At 40.1% G+C, this 14,305-nt stretch overlaps 1 protein-coding gene across 2 annotated transcripts; it reads right to left on the bottom strand.

The window, feature by feature from the left end:
• Positions 1-560: 560 nt before the first annotated feature.
• Positions 561-10,341, bottom strand: LOC311146514 (profilin-2-like). Of its 2 annotated transcripts, none has more exons than XM_084183030.1 (3): positions 10,016-10,341; positions 7,437-7,629; positions 561-2,556 (listed from the first exon to the last, which is right to left on the bottom strand). In XM_084183030.1, the coding sequence occupies exons 1-3, from the start codon at positions 10,142-10,144 to the stop codon at positions 2,459-2,461; spliced, it is 420 nt and encodes a 139-aa protein (XP_084039156.1). In that variant the 5' UTR covers positions 10,145-10,341; the 3' UTR covers positions 561-2,458. The 2 variants fall into 2 exon arrangements, with proteins under 2 accessions (XP_084039156.1, XP_084039157.1); XM_084183031.1 differs by lacking the exon at positions 561-2,556 and adding an exon at positions 2,650-2,890 and having other exon boundaries at positions 10,016-10,321.
• Between the last annotated feature and the right edge of the window lie 3,964 nt (positions 10,342-14,305).

Below are 14,305 nucleotides of genomic sequence, written 5' to 3'. Positions count from 1 at the left end.
TAGCCAGTCTCCAGACCTGAACCCAATAGACAATCTTTGGAGGGAGCTGAAAGTCCGTATTGCCCAGCGACAGCCCCGAAACCTGAAAGATCTGGAGAAGGTCTGTATGGAGGAGTGGGCCAAAATCCCTGCTGCAGTGTGTTCAAACCTGGTCAAGACCTACAGGAAACGTATGATCTCTGTAATTGCTAAACAAAGGTTTCTGTACCAAATATTAAGTTCTGCTTTTCTGATGTATCAAATACTTATGTCATGCAATAAAATGCAAATTAATTACTTAAAATCATACAATGTGATTTTCTGGATTTTTGTTTTAGATTCCGTCTCTCACAGTTGAAGTGTACCTATGATAAAAATGCTTTGTAAGTAGGAAAACCTGCAAATTCGGCAGTGCATCAAATACTTGTTCTCCCCACTGTATATTGTAGGATGTCTTGCACGTTTTCCCACATCTCCTACTCTGTAATGCTGCAGCATTTGTCCCCTAAAGATCAGTTTGATCAAATAACTCAACTACAGAATTTAATCAGTTAATAAACCAAGGAAACACAGGGTTACAGTTCTGGTTGGAATAACTTTTATTTGATCTGTCTGTAAAGAAAGATGATTTATCAATTTACAGCATTTTCCCCAAATTTAGAAAATGCACATTTCATAATTTGGACTGAATCCAAATGCATAAGGGGGAAGAAATTGACAATAAATTATTTTTTGTTATGTACATAGTCCACAAAGCCTTGTGTGTGTATCGGTTGATGCCAAAATATCCCGAAGGAAAGTGCCATTGAAGTTAGTCCTTGCTGGGGCAGCAGTTTAAACAAAAATCAAACTCACAGTAGCAACAGATCAGATCTATGTTATGGCACAGGATACAGTTTTTCTTAGAAAGTTTTCACAAGACAACTTACTAGTGTTCTTATTCCAACCAACACCATTTTTCATAAATTGTGTACACACTATCACTATTTTTTTTCATATTTTTTTTTATATACTGTTAAGTACCGTGCTATGACAGTTGCTGATACATCGTTGATGATAAGTAGAGCACAAGGCAATAAATTCAAACATTTTGTTGCCCAGCAGAGCTTGGGTTTACAGTCAAATGCTTTCAGTGAGAATACTCTGGTTACCACAGATGTCAAATGAGACTGCAATTTAATCTGCTAACAACAAATTATCAGTAAATCAATTAGTGTTTTAAAGTCATCATAAGAACCAGTAAGTGTTTTACAGTCATCTGAAGTATAGAGTCTAATGATTACAGTCAAACAAAGGAGGCCAACAATCATCCTTCACAATGATTTGAAGTAATTCTGAAAAGCCCCCCCCCCTAACTGTGACATAACAATTGGTCCTATGGAAAATATAACTTGCCAACTTGACAAAACATGGTTATGTAGTGAGTCGGGACGATGCACTGCGCAATACCAGCAGCGTGAAATACAATTGCAGGAGCTGGCAGATGGAAGATAAGTGCCTGAGCTATTGCAGAGATGGAATGTCCATGGAGACTTCAAGATGTAGTGAGGGTTCATGGGTGTAATTTCTACCCCCCCCCCCCCAAAAAAAAACTCTGCAATACTGATTTGATCTGCCATTACAATATTCCAACACCACAATGACTTGTAAGACCACATTCAAATTACAACAGCAAAAGCATTTGATGGAAGACAATGTAAAATAAAAAAAAGTGGTCTGACTCAGGGGTTTCAAGGTTTATGTATAGAGGATTATTCTGGATTTATGATGTATGTAGTATCCAATGTCAAAGCAAGAAACAGAGGGCAAGGACAGTTCAGCTCTGTATGGTTAAAGACAGGGTTGGGGTCAATTCCAGTCAATTCAGGAATTACACTGAAATTCCAATTCTCTTCAATGCTTTTAAATTAGGAAAATTTGGAATTGGGTTAACTTTCTGAATTGTCTGGAATTAAAATGGAATTGACCCAAACCCTGCTAAAATATATGCATGCAACTTTCAAAACCTGACATGGAAGCCACCCTTAGGAAAGGAAAACCATACAGGCCGGTTATCTCTTTAGTATGCTCAGAAGGCATTGTCCCATCCAAAACTATCTGCACCAATGAATGACAGCCATTTAAGGTGTGCTTCCTCGTCATTTCCCAATTGCTAAGTATTTGTTTATACAAGCGGAGTCCAAATTTTGTATACACTTTTTATTACATTTTTATTCATTTCTTTGCACATTTGTCTTTTGTTAAATATAAACCTCAACTACTTGTTATTGTAGTGTCAGAAATAGAGTTGAATACATTGTGTTAATGCTCTGAGAAAGTACGGGGATATAGGAGCAAAAATCATGAATTAACATGTGGGAAAAAATAAAGGGTGTACATAAAAATGGAACTGGGGGAGAGATGCGTCTGCTAACTAATCCTGGAAGTACTGTCAACAGAATGAGGATGAGGGAACTGCTAGGTGGGTAGAGAGGCTGCCTTAAGATCCAGACTTCCTCAGGTGCTCAGCCATAGTAAATGCTTTCTTGTTGAGCTGTCCGCCATGGACACCTTCTTTTCCCATGACTAAAACCAATGCTGGAGCACACAAGGAAACAAAAGGAAAAATGACAAATTGACAAGAAAGAGTCTTTTTCCCTGCTAAGAGCGGGGATAAAGGTGACATAGGATCTTACCACCACCACCACCACCACCATTACTCTTCATTGCTATTAAAGTTTCCACGACATTTGACTGCTTGCAGGAGAAATCTTAACAGCAATATTTTTTTTGTCTTTTTGTCCCTCAATATTAACTACGCACGCTTGGTGACACTAGAACCCTGAATCCCTCAAGTATTTTGCCATTGAGTATGCCTTCTTATTCAATCCGCCTCCGTGGACCCCTTCTTTGCCCGTTACAAGAACCAAGACTGAAAGAGAAGAAAGGAAAAAGGGAAAGTTGAGGTGAAAGGGAAAATTGAAGTGAAAGGTTAAAAGGGAAAGAGTCAAGTGAGGAAAATAAGGTTAGTGATCCTATGGAAGTTTACAGCTGGCATAACAGAAGTTAAAGAAGGTTAGCGATCCTATGGAAGTGTACCAGTGTTGCCCCTATATTCATTTCGCAGCGGTGGCCCATGATAGATATATATACACTACCAGTCAAAAGTTTGGACACCTAGTCATTTCAAGGGTTTTTATTTTTACATTGTAGAATAATAGTGAAGACATCAAAACTATGAAATAACACATATGGAATCATGTAGTAAACAAAAAAAAGTGTTCAACAAATCAAAATATATTTTATATTTGAGATTTTTCAAATAGCCACCCTTTGCCTTGACAGCTTTGCACACTCTTGGCATTCTCTCAACCAGCTTCACCTGGAATGCTTTTCCAACAGTCTTGAAGGAGTTCCCACATTTCCTTCACTCTGCGGTCCGACTCATCCCAAACCATCTCAATTTGGTTTAGGTCGAGGGATTGTGGAGGCCAGGTCATCTGATGCAGCACTCCATCCCTCTCCTTCTTGGTAAAATAGCCCTTACACAGCCTGGAGGTGTGTTGGGTCATTGTCCTGTTGAAAAACAAAATGATAGTCCCACTAAGCCCAAACCAGATGGGATGGCGTATCGCTGTAGAATGCTGTGGTAGCCATGCTGGTTAAGTGACTTATTTAGAATTCAAGGCACACCAGAAAAGCACCCACACACCATAACACCTCCACGCTTTACGGTTTGAAATACACATGAGGAGATCATCCGTTCACCCACACCGCGTCTCACAAAGACACGGCGGTTGGAACCAAAAATCTCCAATTTGGACTCATCAGACCAAAGGACACATTTTCACCGGTCTTATGTCCATTGCTCGTGTTTCTTGGCCCAAGCAGGTCTCTTCTTCTTATTGGTGTCCTTTAGTAGTGGTTTCTTTGCAGCAATTCGACCATGAAGGCCTGATTCACACAGTCCCCTCTGAACAATTGATGTTGAGATGTGTCTGTTACTTGAACTCTGTGAAGCATTTATTTGGGCTGCAATATCTGAGGCTGGTAACGCTAATGAACTTATCCTCTGCAGCAGAGGTAACTCTGGGTCTTCCATTCCTGTGGCGGTCCTCATGAGAGCCAGTTTCATCATAGCGCTTGATGGTTTATGCGACTGCACTTGAAGAAACTTTCAAAGTTCTATACATTTTCGAGATTGACTGACCTTCATGTCTTAAAGTAATGATGGACTGTCGTATCTCTTTGCTTATTTGAGCTGTTCTTGCCATGCTTATTTGAGCTGTTCTTGCCATAATATGGACTTGGTATTTTACCAAATAATAATAATAATAGGCTATCTTCTGTATATTCCCCCCTACCTTGTCACAACACAACTGATTGGCTCAAATGCATTAAGGAAAGAAATTCCACAAATTAACTGTTAATTGAAATTCATTCCAGGTGACTACCTCGTGAAGCTGGATGAGAGAATGCCAAGAGTGTGCAAAGCTGTCATCAAGGCAAAGGGTGGCTATTGGTAGAGCACGGCGCTTGTAACGCCAAGGTAGTGGGTTTGATCCCCGGGACCACCCATACACAAAAAAGAAAATGTATGCACGCATGACTGTAAGTCGCTTTGGATAAAAGCGTCTGCTAAATGGCATATTATCATTATATTATTTAACACTTTTTTGGTTACTACATGATTCCATGTGTTATTTCATAGTTTTGATGTCTTCACTATTATTCTACAAGTAGGTGTGTCAACTTTTGACTGGTACTGTATACATTTCTCCCGAGACGCGCTTTTAAATGGATAGTTGTTGGCTCAATGACTGGATGTCTATGGGAACAGCTAGCAAGTCATTGCTCCCACTGCTGAAAGAAATCCTAGGGGAAACACTGTACAGTTGGCATTACAGAAGTTAAAGTTATGGGTTGTGTGTTACAGGTAGTGATGGGGTTAATTTGATATTTTATCGATAGTTCCATATCGGGATATTTTTTGATAATATATCGTATCGTTTTGACAATGTCACAATATAATTTTTGCGCTAGTCGGCTTCTACATGCACGAAAGAACTTCATAGCTTGATCTCCATCTTCTTTTAAATAGGGAGCTAATTTGTTTTAAGCACTTATTTCCCTGACTGATCAAAACTTCTCATGGCCCTGTCTTGTCCCTCTGCAACAGACATATGGTGAGCAATATGTTTGGAACGTTGAATCTCAATCACAATATTATTGAGTCACAATACATATAGAATCGTGACAATCGCAAGAAAAATCGTATCGGTGAGGTCCATGGCAATTTCCAGCCCCAGTTGCAGGGAAGAGCATGAATGGAGGGAAATACCCCACAAAACTTTGCCAGTGGTCAAAAAACCTACAACACAGCTAACTATTAGTATAATATATTATTTTTTAGGAGGACAACACTTTGCATATTGCTACGCTATCAATCATCAATGTCATTGCCTGGATTCAAGCATGTCAACAATGTACAGAATTATACAGACCTGACCTTAACTTGAAGAATACCGCCTGAGAGTTGTTTTTATTACTATAAGGTCTGAAGCTTTACATTAAGGCAAGTAGAGCCCATTCTTCACAAGTCCCCTGACTACTTGCAAATAACTTCCAACACACACTTGCAAATGTTTAAGATACATTTTTCATACAGATAAATTATGTAACTGAACAGAAGCTGTTCAACTTTACAGAAACCAGGAATAAGCCAAATTACCTCTAATTTGGTATGGCAAAAAAAAAGTTGTCTACCCTTTAGGAGTGTATGCAATATGAAGGCACCAGCATGTATAATCTCTAGTTTATTAGGCCACCTTTTGCAGTGTCATCATAACCACTCTACAGAGCACCTGTTTCACTACATGCATATAGGACCTTCCCTCTGAGGAGTGGGGGTCCCGTGTGGCTCAGTGGGTAGCGCATGGCGCTTGCAATGCCAGGGTTGTGGGTTCGATTCCCACAGGGGACCAGTACAAAAAAAAAGTATGAAAATGTATGCACTCACTACTTTAAGTCGCACTGGATAAGAGTGTCTGCTAAATGGCTAAAATGTCAAATGAGTTGAATGTGCCTAACATAAGGTAATGGGTGGGAGATGTGTGTGGTATGTTTTTAAAGCCACTTCTACACTGGAATCTTACTCAGGGTTATAACAGGGTCCTACAGGGCAACCATTTTACTCACATAGGCGACTACATATTTTGCTGTGCAACCTGGAATTTGTATTTAGGAGCACCAGTGTGCCTAGAAGAAATTAAGGACTCTACATTTTCAAAATAGGCGCACACGTGCTCATTGTAAAAAAACGTCAGTGTAGAGCCCTATATTAAGTGGTGGAGCCCTGTATTAAGTGGTGGCAGAGGCAGAGTGGCACAGGGAGATTGGACAGCCACCTACCATTTCTATAAATAATACTTGGCGGTATCTTGCCCAAAAACATTTGAGGCAGAATAACAAATGCACGTAGCATATGAAAAATGTGACATTGCCTTGAAGATGGAAGTCCATGGACTGCTAGTTTATCAAAATGTAGGCTACAGACTCGTTTTGCTTGTGGAGAGCCATTTTAGGCTACTGTTCAGAGCTTAGATATAATAAAGTTAAACAGACTACCCTGATAGCATCTAAAATGTTAGTGAGGTTGACAACTACCCAAAATGGGCAAGAAGAAGAATCAGAAAAGGGTAAAGATCCTGAAGGTTGTTGATTAGACTCAAATGACAGACGTTAGTAAGCACCACAAAGGCAGATGGACTTAAGAGACTTAAGAGCAAATCTTGTCTTCTAGTTTCTTTACTTCTGCCATTTCTGATGTCATTTCAATACACTAACTTGAATGAGACTGAAGCCTAATTCACAACGAGCATTTTTCTCATACAAAGCATGGATCTTCGGATGTAACATTATGAACTTTGCCTCAATGGACATCTTGCTGACCGGTGATGAAATTCAACAAGTTCTCTTTGATCTCTATCCGAAAGTCACAGCAATGTCCTAGCTTAAACTGTACCCATTGACTATATTGATCAATCAAATTGCACATGTTCATATTTCCCTTTGCAATTGACATGCTCAGACTACCGATATAGGTTGTGCTGTATTCTGTATCATAGTAGAAAAGCTGCATGTATTAATATGAGAACAGAGAGCATTAGAGAATTAATCATCACCACCAATCCGCAAGATTCTTGCATTGACTGGAAGGCAACACTTGAGTATGTTGGGCTCCGTTAGAAAGGCAGCCCAATTCTGATATTTTTCACTAATTGGTCTTTTGACCAATAAGATATAAAAAAATTAAAAATTAAAAAAAGATCTGATGTGATTGGTCAAAAGACCAATTAGTAGGAAAAAGATCTGAATTGGGCTGCCAGTCTAAACGCAAACTAATAGCCCCAGATCCATCCTACAACGTTGCAATCACTGAAATGTTTTGTTTACCACTAAAAGTAGTCACCCTTTACCTTTTCCGGCTTTGCCTACAGTAATGTTGTATGTTGGCTCTCCTCCTTGACTCTTTGTCCTGATGTCCATTGTCCAGTCCCCTTCACTATGGAGGCTGTCTCTGATGACGGAGCACTTCTTCGAACCCAAGGTCATGCCATTGGTGAAGAAGCTAGTCCTGTCCTTTCCAATGAGGACATCAATTTCTTGAGGCTGAAAAACAGTTAAAGTGCACACAAAGTTAATGCAGATTAAAAAGTGGACATGTAACATTTAGAAATGCCAGCACTACTAAAATCCAGATGAGCACCCTATTCCAGATGCTTTAAGTCATATTTCAAAAAGAGGGTATGGCATCTACCAAAAAGACCGCATCAAAAGTATTTTGTAATGCATAGGTGCTATTTTAATTTTTAAATGCTGATGCGTTTCAACTTCAATATTTGTCAAAGCTTGCTTTTTTTTTGGGGGGGGGTGACTACCCTGACCCTGTTCTCCCACGCACACTGCTGTGGTCACCACAGGTGTAATCATGTTCGCCCATATTGATTATGTTAGTTGATCAAGTTTGATGGGGAGTACGAATGTACTTTTGAACACATTCTGGATTAGCAGTTTGTTTGAATACACCCAGGGAATAATGAATAAGTACCAAAGCACTAAGCCTAATTTAAAAATGCATTTGTGGAGTTGGCGAGCTACACTTGTCTACAAACAAATTTTGTGAACAAAAATAAACTCAACATGTAAAGTGTTGGTCCCATGTTTAATGAGCTGAAAAACATCCTAGAAATGTTCCATACACACAAAAATATTCTCTCAACTTTTGTGCACAAATTTGTTTACATCCCTGTTAGTGAACATTTCTCCTTTGCCACAATAATCCATCCACCTGTCAGGTGTGGCATATCAAGAAGCTGATTAAACAGCATGACTATTACACAGCTGCACCTTGTGCTGGGACAATAAGGCCACTAAAATGTGCAGTTTGTCACATAACATAATGCCACAGATGTCTGAAATTTTGAGGGAGCGCGCAATTGGCATGCTGAGAATTTCCACCAAAGCTGTTGCCAAAGAATTGAATGTTATTTTCCCTACCATATGCCACCTCCAGCATCATTTTAGAGAATTTGGCAGTACATCCAACCGGCCTCACAACCGCAGACCACGTGTATGGCGTCGTGTGGGCGAGCAGTTTGCTGACGTCAATGTTGTGAACAGAGTGCCCCATGGTGGCAGTGGGGTTATGGTATGGGCAAGCATAAGCTACGGACAACGAACACAATTGCATTTTATCGTTGGCAATTTGAATGCATAGAGATACCGTGACCAGATCCTGAGGCCCATTGTTGTGCCATTCATCCGCCTCCATCACCTCATGTTTCAGCATGATAATGCATGGGTCCACATCGCATGGATCTGTACACAATTCCTGGAAGCTGAAAATGTCCCAGTTCGTCCATGGCCTGCATACTCAGACATTGAGCATGTTTGGGATGCTCTTGATCGCCGTGTACGACAACGTGTTCCAGTTCCCGCCAATATCCAGCAACTTTGCACAGCCATTGAAGAGGAGTGCAACATTCCACAGGACACAATCAACAGCCTGATCAACTCCATGTGAAGGAGATGTGTCATGCTGTATGAGGCAAATGGTGGTCACACCAGATACTGACTTTTATTTTATTTTATCCACAACCCTACCTTTTTTAAAGGTGTCTGTGACCAACTGATGCATATCTGTAGTCACAGTCATGTGAAATCCATAGATTAGGGACTAATGGGTTTATTTCAATTGACTAACTCAGTAAAATATTAGAAATGGTTGAGTTTATATTTTTGTTCAGTATAATTAGTAAGCTCACCCATTGTGGATGGCATGGGGAGCCGCCATCTTGGGAAGCAACAAGCCAAATTAGGTCCTGACTTGCGTAAAACGTTTAAGCACTCTTTCTGCAACTAGTTAATACAAACTACTACCAAGCACATACTTAGTTACCGAGCTAGAACATTATAAATGTCGTAATGTATAAGCTAAATTGGCTATGTTCTCCAAATGGAAACATTGGGTAGCTAGCCATAATAACTAGCTAACACACCAGTATAGAATAAACAGATTAGGCCGCTAGCTAGTAACGCGTTGGCAAGACGAGCATAGGTAGGTAGCTAGCCACATTAGCTAGTTGGCTAAATTAACTACTAGGCGGGTATCTGACGTTAACTTCAGACCACGACACTCATTCATTGTGTCTAACGTTAACGTTAGCTAGCAAGCATGACATCTAGCCCGCTAGCCAGGCTAATGCCGGACAGCTAGTTAACATTGTTAGCAGCTAGGATAAATCCACAACAGTTTTAGCCTAATATTATTGCCCAAGTCACATTGTACATATTTGACGTTAGCAATAGCAAGCTAGCTTGCTAACTTATCCAGCTTTAGCTCCTAGCTTACTGGCCAAACGGAATGGGCGGTGGAGCTAATTAGCTAGCTAGCAAGCGAACTCGTTAGCTAAACTAGGTCCGGAGAGGTTGTGATTATCCCTGCCAACATTCATTCTGATTTACATTTGTTATTGTTTCCCCTTTTATTTCTTACCGTTATGTTGCTAAAAGTACCACCGGCATGTGCTGCCCAAACGTATTTGGCGTCCGTATACCCAACAATGGCGGAATCCTGACAGCTGCCATCGGCCATCAGGTTATCCACGTAGCTTTGCCAAGACATTTTGGAATTTGTTGAAATATACAGCTCCCTATGAACTCCGAAGTGCAGTTTCTGGGATAAGATAGTTACAGCCGATTTAGCGCTGTTTACGGATCAATTTAGTGTCTACAATTGTACCCCCACTTCGACGTTCACACACGTCTTGGCTCGGGCAGTAAAGAAAGCCAATGTAATCAGGCAGCGCATGGGTGTAGTCTGCATTAGATCACTCCGCACAATGGACTCACTGGTGCTTTAGCATAAGGGGCGGAAGAATAAAACCGTCCTGCACTTCAGAGTTCTCTGGAGTGTCTTCAAGGTTTTGTATAGCATTGGATTGTAGTCCTTACGTGTAATCTATTTTTCTGGAAAATATTTTGTTGTCAGTTAAATTTAGAAATTCATAGACAGGGTGAGTGACTATAGCATGTTGCTGTAGTAACGTAACAACACCCTTCCTGATTTGTGGACCTCTGTATATTATTTCACACAACATTGTAATAGAGTACCACAGTTTGAGTCATAATACCCATAAAACGTAGCGGTCAAACAGGGAAATTGTTCCAATCAATTTTCCACCATTCATTTTTCCCATAGGGGATTTTAGAAACACTTAAAATAGGGCTGTGTTTTGTGTAGGCTTACCCTGGCGTGACGTTTTGATAACCATGTAAATCTCTCTAGGCCAAGGTGGTGAAGTTATTAATTACATTTTGGATGGTGTATCAATACACCCAGTCACTACAAAGATACAGACCTCCTTCCTAACTCAGATGCCGGAGAGGAAGGAAGCCGCTAAGGGATTTACCCACCTGGTTACTTTAAAACAGTTACAGAGTTTAATGGCTGTGATAGGAGAACACTGAGGATGGATCAAAAACATTGTAGTTACTCCACAATACTAACCTAAATGACAGAGTGAAAAGACGGAAGCCTTTACAGATAAAAAATATTCCAAAACATGCATCCTGTTTACAATAAGGTACTAAAGTAAAACTGCAAAAAATTTGGCAAATAAATGAACTTTATGTCCTGAATACAAAAGTGTTATGTTTGGGGCAAATTCAACACAACACATCACTGAGTACCACTCTTCATATTTTCAAGCATGTTGGTGGCTGCATCATGTTATGGGTATGCTTGTCATCGGCAAGGACTACAGAGTTTTTTTTACAGGGCACAGGCAAAATCCTAGAGGAAAACCTGGTTCAACCTGCTTTCCAACAGATACTGGGAGACAAATTCACCTTTCAGCATGACAATAACCTAAAACACAGGCCACACTGGTGTTGCTTACCAAAACGACATTGAATGTTCCTGAGTGGCCTAGTTACTGCTTTTACTTAAATTGGCTTGAAAATCTATGGCAAGACTTGAAAATGGTTGTCTTGCAATGATCAACAACCAACTTGACAGTTTGAATAATTTTTTTAAGAATAATGTGCGAATATTGTACAATCCGGTGTGCAAAGCTCTTAGAGATTTACCCAGAAAGATTCACAGCTGTAATTTCTGCCAAAGGTGCTTCTACAAAGCATTGACTCAGGGGAGTGAATACTTATGTAAATTATTCATTTCTGTATTTCATTTGCAATACATTTGCAACATTTTCTAAAAACATGTTTTCACTTTGTCATTATGGGGTATTATGGGTGAGAGAAAAAATAACATTTGAATCAATTTTGAATTCAGGCTGTAAACACAACAAAATGTGGAATAACCAAATACTTTCTGAAGGCACTGTATACCATAGGTATCCTGTACATAAAACGAATACAACTTGGAACTTACAAATTGTATGTAGAGCATTTCACTATACTGTAGGTCTCAGAATGCATTATTAGGAAAAACCTCATATCATCCACCACCACAGCTACTTATTTGCACCCAGCAACCATTCTGCACCAGAACGCTCCCAGTCACCACTGTGATGCAGTGGTCTAAGGCACTGCATCCGCAGTGCTAGCTGTGCCACTAGAGATCCTGGTTCATATCCAGGCTCTGTCATAGCTGGCCGCGACCGGGAGACCCATGGGGCGGCGCACAATTGGCCCAGCGTCGTCCAGGGTAGGGGAGGGAATGGCCGGCAGGGATGTAGCTCAGTTGGTAGAGCATGGCGTTTGCAACGCCAGGCTTGTGGGGTTTGAATCGCACGGGGGGCCAGTATGAAAAAAATAATAATATATGCACTCACTAACTGTAAGTCGCTCTGGATAAGAGTGTCTGCTAAATGACTAAAATGTAAATGTAAGCAGAGTTGAGCAGTCGGAAATCTCGCTCATTGCTTGCACTGCTCTGGCACTCCACGTCCTTTCCAACGGTTCCACTAAAATCCGCTCCTCTATCACAGGAAGAAAACTGCAGCTCCAAATTCGCTCCATTCATTAAAATCACAATTTAACTAACTTTTTATGACTACCTGGACCTACCATTTGGTTTTGAAGTATTGAAACCAAACCATATGATTTGAATGAAAAGTATTATAATAAACATGAAAAGGTGTGTTTAAGAAGCGCTCATCATTTCAAATAGGCTACATGTCATATTAAACAGCATATAAACACTCTTAATAGGTCAGGAGCCAGACACTGAGCCTTAGAAGGAACAAAATGAATTATTTAGGCTATATTATTTCAATTATTTCAAGGCTATAGCCTACAAAGAAATACATTGTGAAGCGTTTTCGAGTGCGACACACTAGGCTGGTAGGGAGTCATGGACATTAAGCGCTCAGCATTTAAACAACATTTCGTTGTATTAAATCACTATAGTCTATACATTGTGCAAGTATTGCTTAGAATTAAATACAAATTAAACAATAAATGCCTTATTAGACTTAGTCTACAGTGTCTTTGAATTCATTTTTGGAAACACCAGTTTGGCGATGGCGCCTGGAGAGCAGGCCAGCAGCGGAGAATATCCTGTCTGTGCTGGCAGAGCCACTGGGAATGCTAAACACCCTTTTGGCCGCTCTTGCCCGGCTGGTAGGCCTAAAGGTTTTTAGGCAAAATAACCAAATCAAAACTGAACGCTCCTTGAAAGTTGTAATATGCCAGGCTTATTGGGACAAAATCCATTATGACCTATTGTATAGATAATAGAACAAAAATGAAGGAAACTTTTAAGATATCTTGATTTTTTGTTTATAAATACTTTGCTACAATGACACACTTAATTAGCTACCCACCTATTTCCTTTCTTTTAGCATGTGCATATAGTAAGTACACTATCATGCTTTCTGGATATGTGTCTTTTCAGATTCCAGAATTATTATTTAGTTGTGGACATTACATCACCGCACTCCCTTTTCCCTTTGTGTTCGTCCTCATCTTTGTAAGTCCTTCTTGATTGTGCACCTGCGTGTTTTATTAGTTTCTTTCTGAAAATATTTAGTGAGCTCCATGACAGTAGCTAAAGCAAGGGGCTATAGCAGCACACAAGTACACTACAAATGCATGCTGGGCCGGGCATGCCCTGAGCTTGTGAAGTGAGCGCTACCGGAGCGCTATTGGAGCGAAATTAGAACGGGCGCCAAAGGCAGCCTTTGGGAATCTCGCTCAGTCAAATTGGGCACGCTCTGCTCACATACTCTCGTCACCACACATCAGTATCATCACAGCTGATAGGTGAAGGCCTGAGGGGTAAATATGACGTTATGCGTATCATTTAGCTACACCAGAAGCATTGAGATAAAGCCAGTAACCGAAAGGTCGCTGGTTCTAATCCCCGAGCCGACTAGGTGAAAAATCTGTCTGTGCCCTTGAGCAAGGCACTTAACCCTAATTGCTCCTGTAAGTCGCTCTGGATAAGAGCGTCTGCTAAATGACTAAAATGTAAAATGTAAAATGTAATAAGGCCTCTATGTATACTGTACTGTACGAAATATTGAAATGAATTTCCAAACATGTTGCAACTGATTTTTTGTATCCTAAAAAAGAAGACACAATTTCTAAGCTAATGTTATTGATGCAGATGTAACCTCTAAAACTTCTACATCAACATTGTATAAATGTTTGGTTCTCTATGTCAGGGTTATGGGTTCGATTCCTAGGGCCACTCATATGTCAAATGGATGCACGCATGACTTTAAGTCGTTTTGGATAAAAGCATCTGCTAAATGGCAAATATTATTATATATTATATTATATTATATATTATTATATATTTCCATTGGTTGCACAC

The sequence above is a fragment of the Coregonus lavaretus genome, assembly GCF_964263955.1.
Source record: "Coregonus lavaretus genome assembly, chromosome: 19".
NCBI lineage: Eukaryota > Metazoa > Chordata > Actinopteri > Salmoniformes > Salmonidae > Coregonus > Coregonus lavaretus.
Note: the sequence above shows the minus strand (reverse complement) of the source record. Positions and strands in the feature narration are given on the sequence as shown.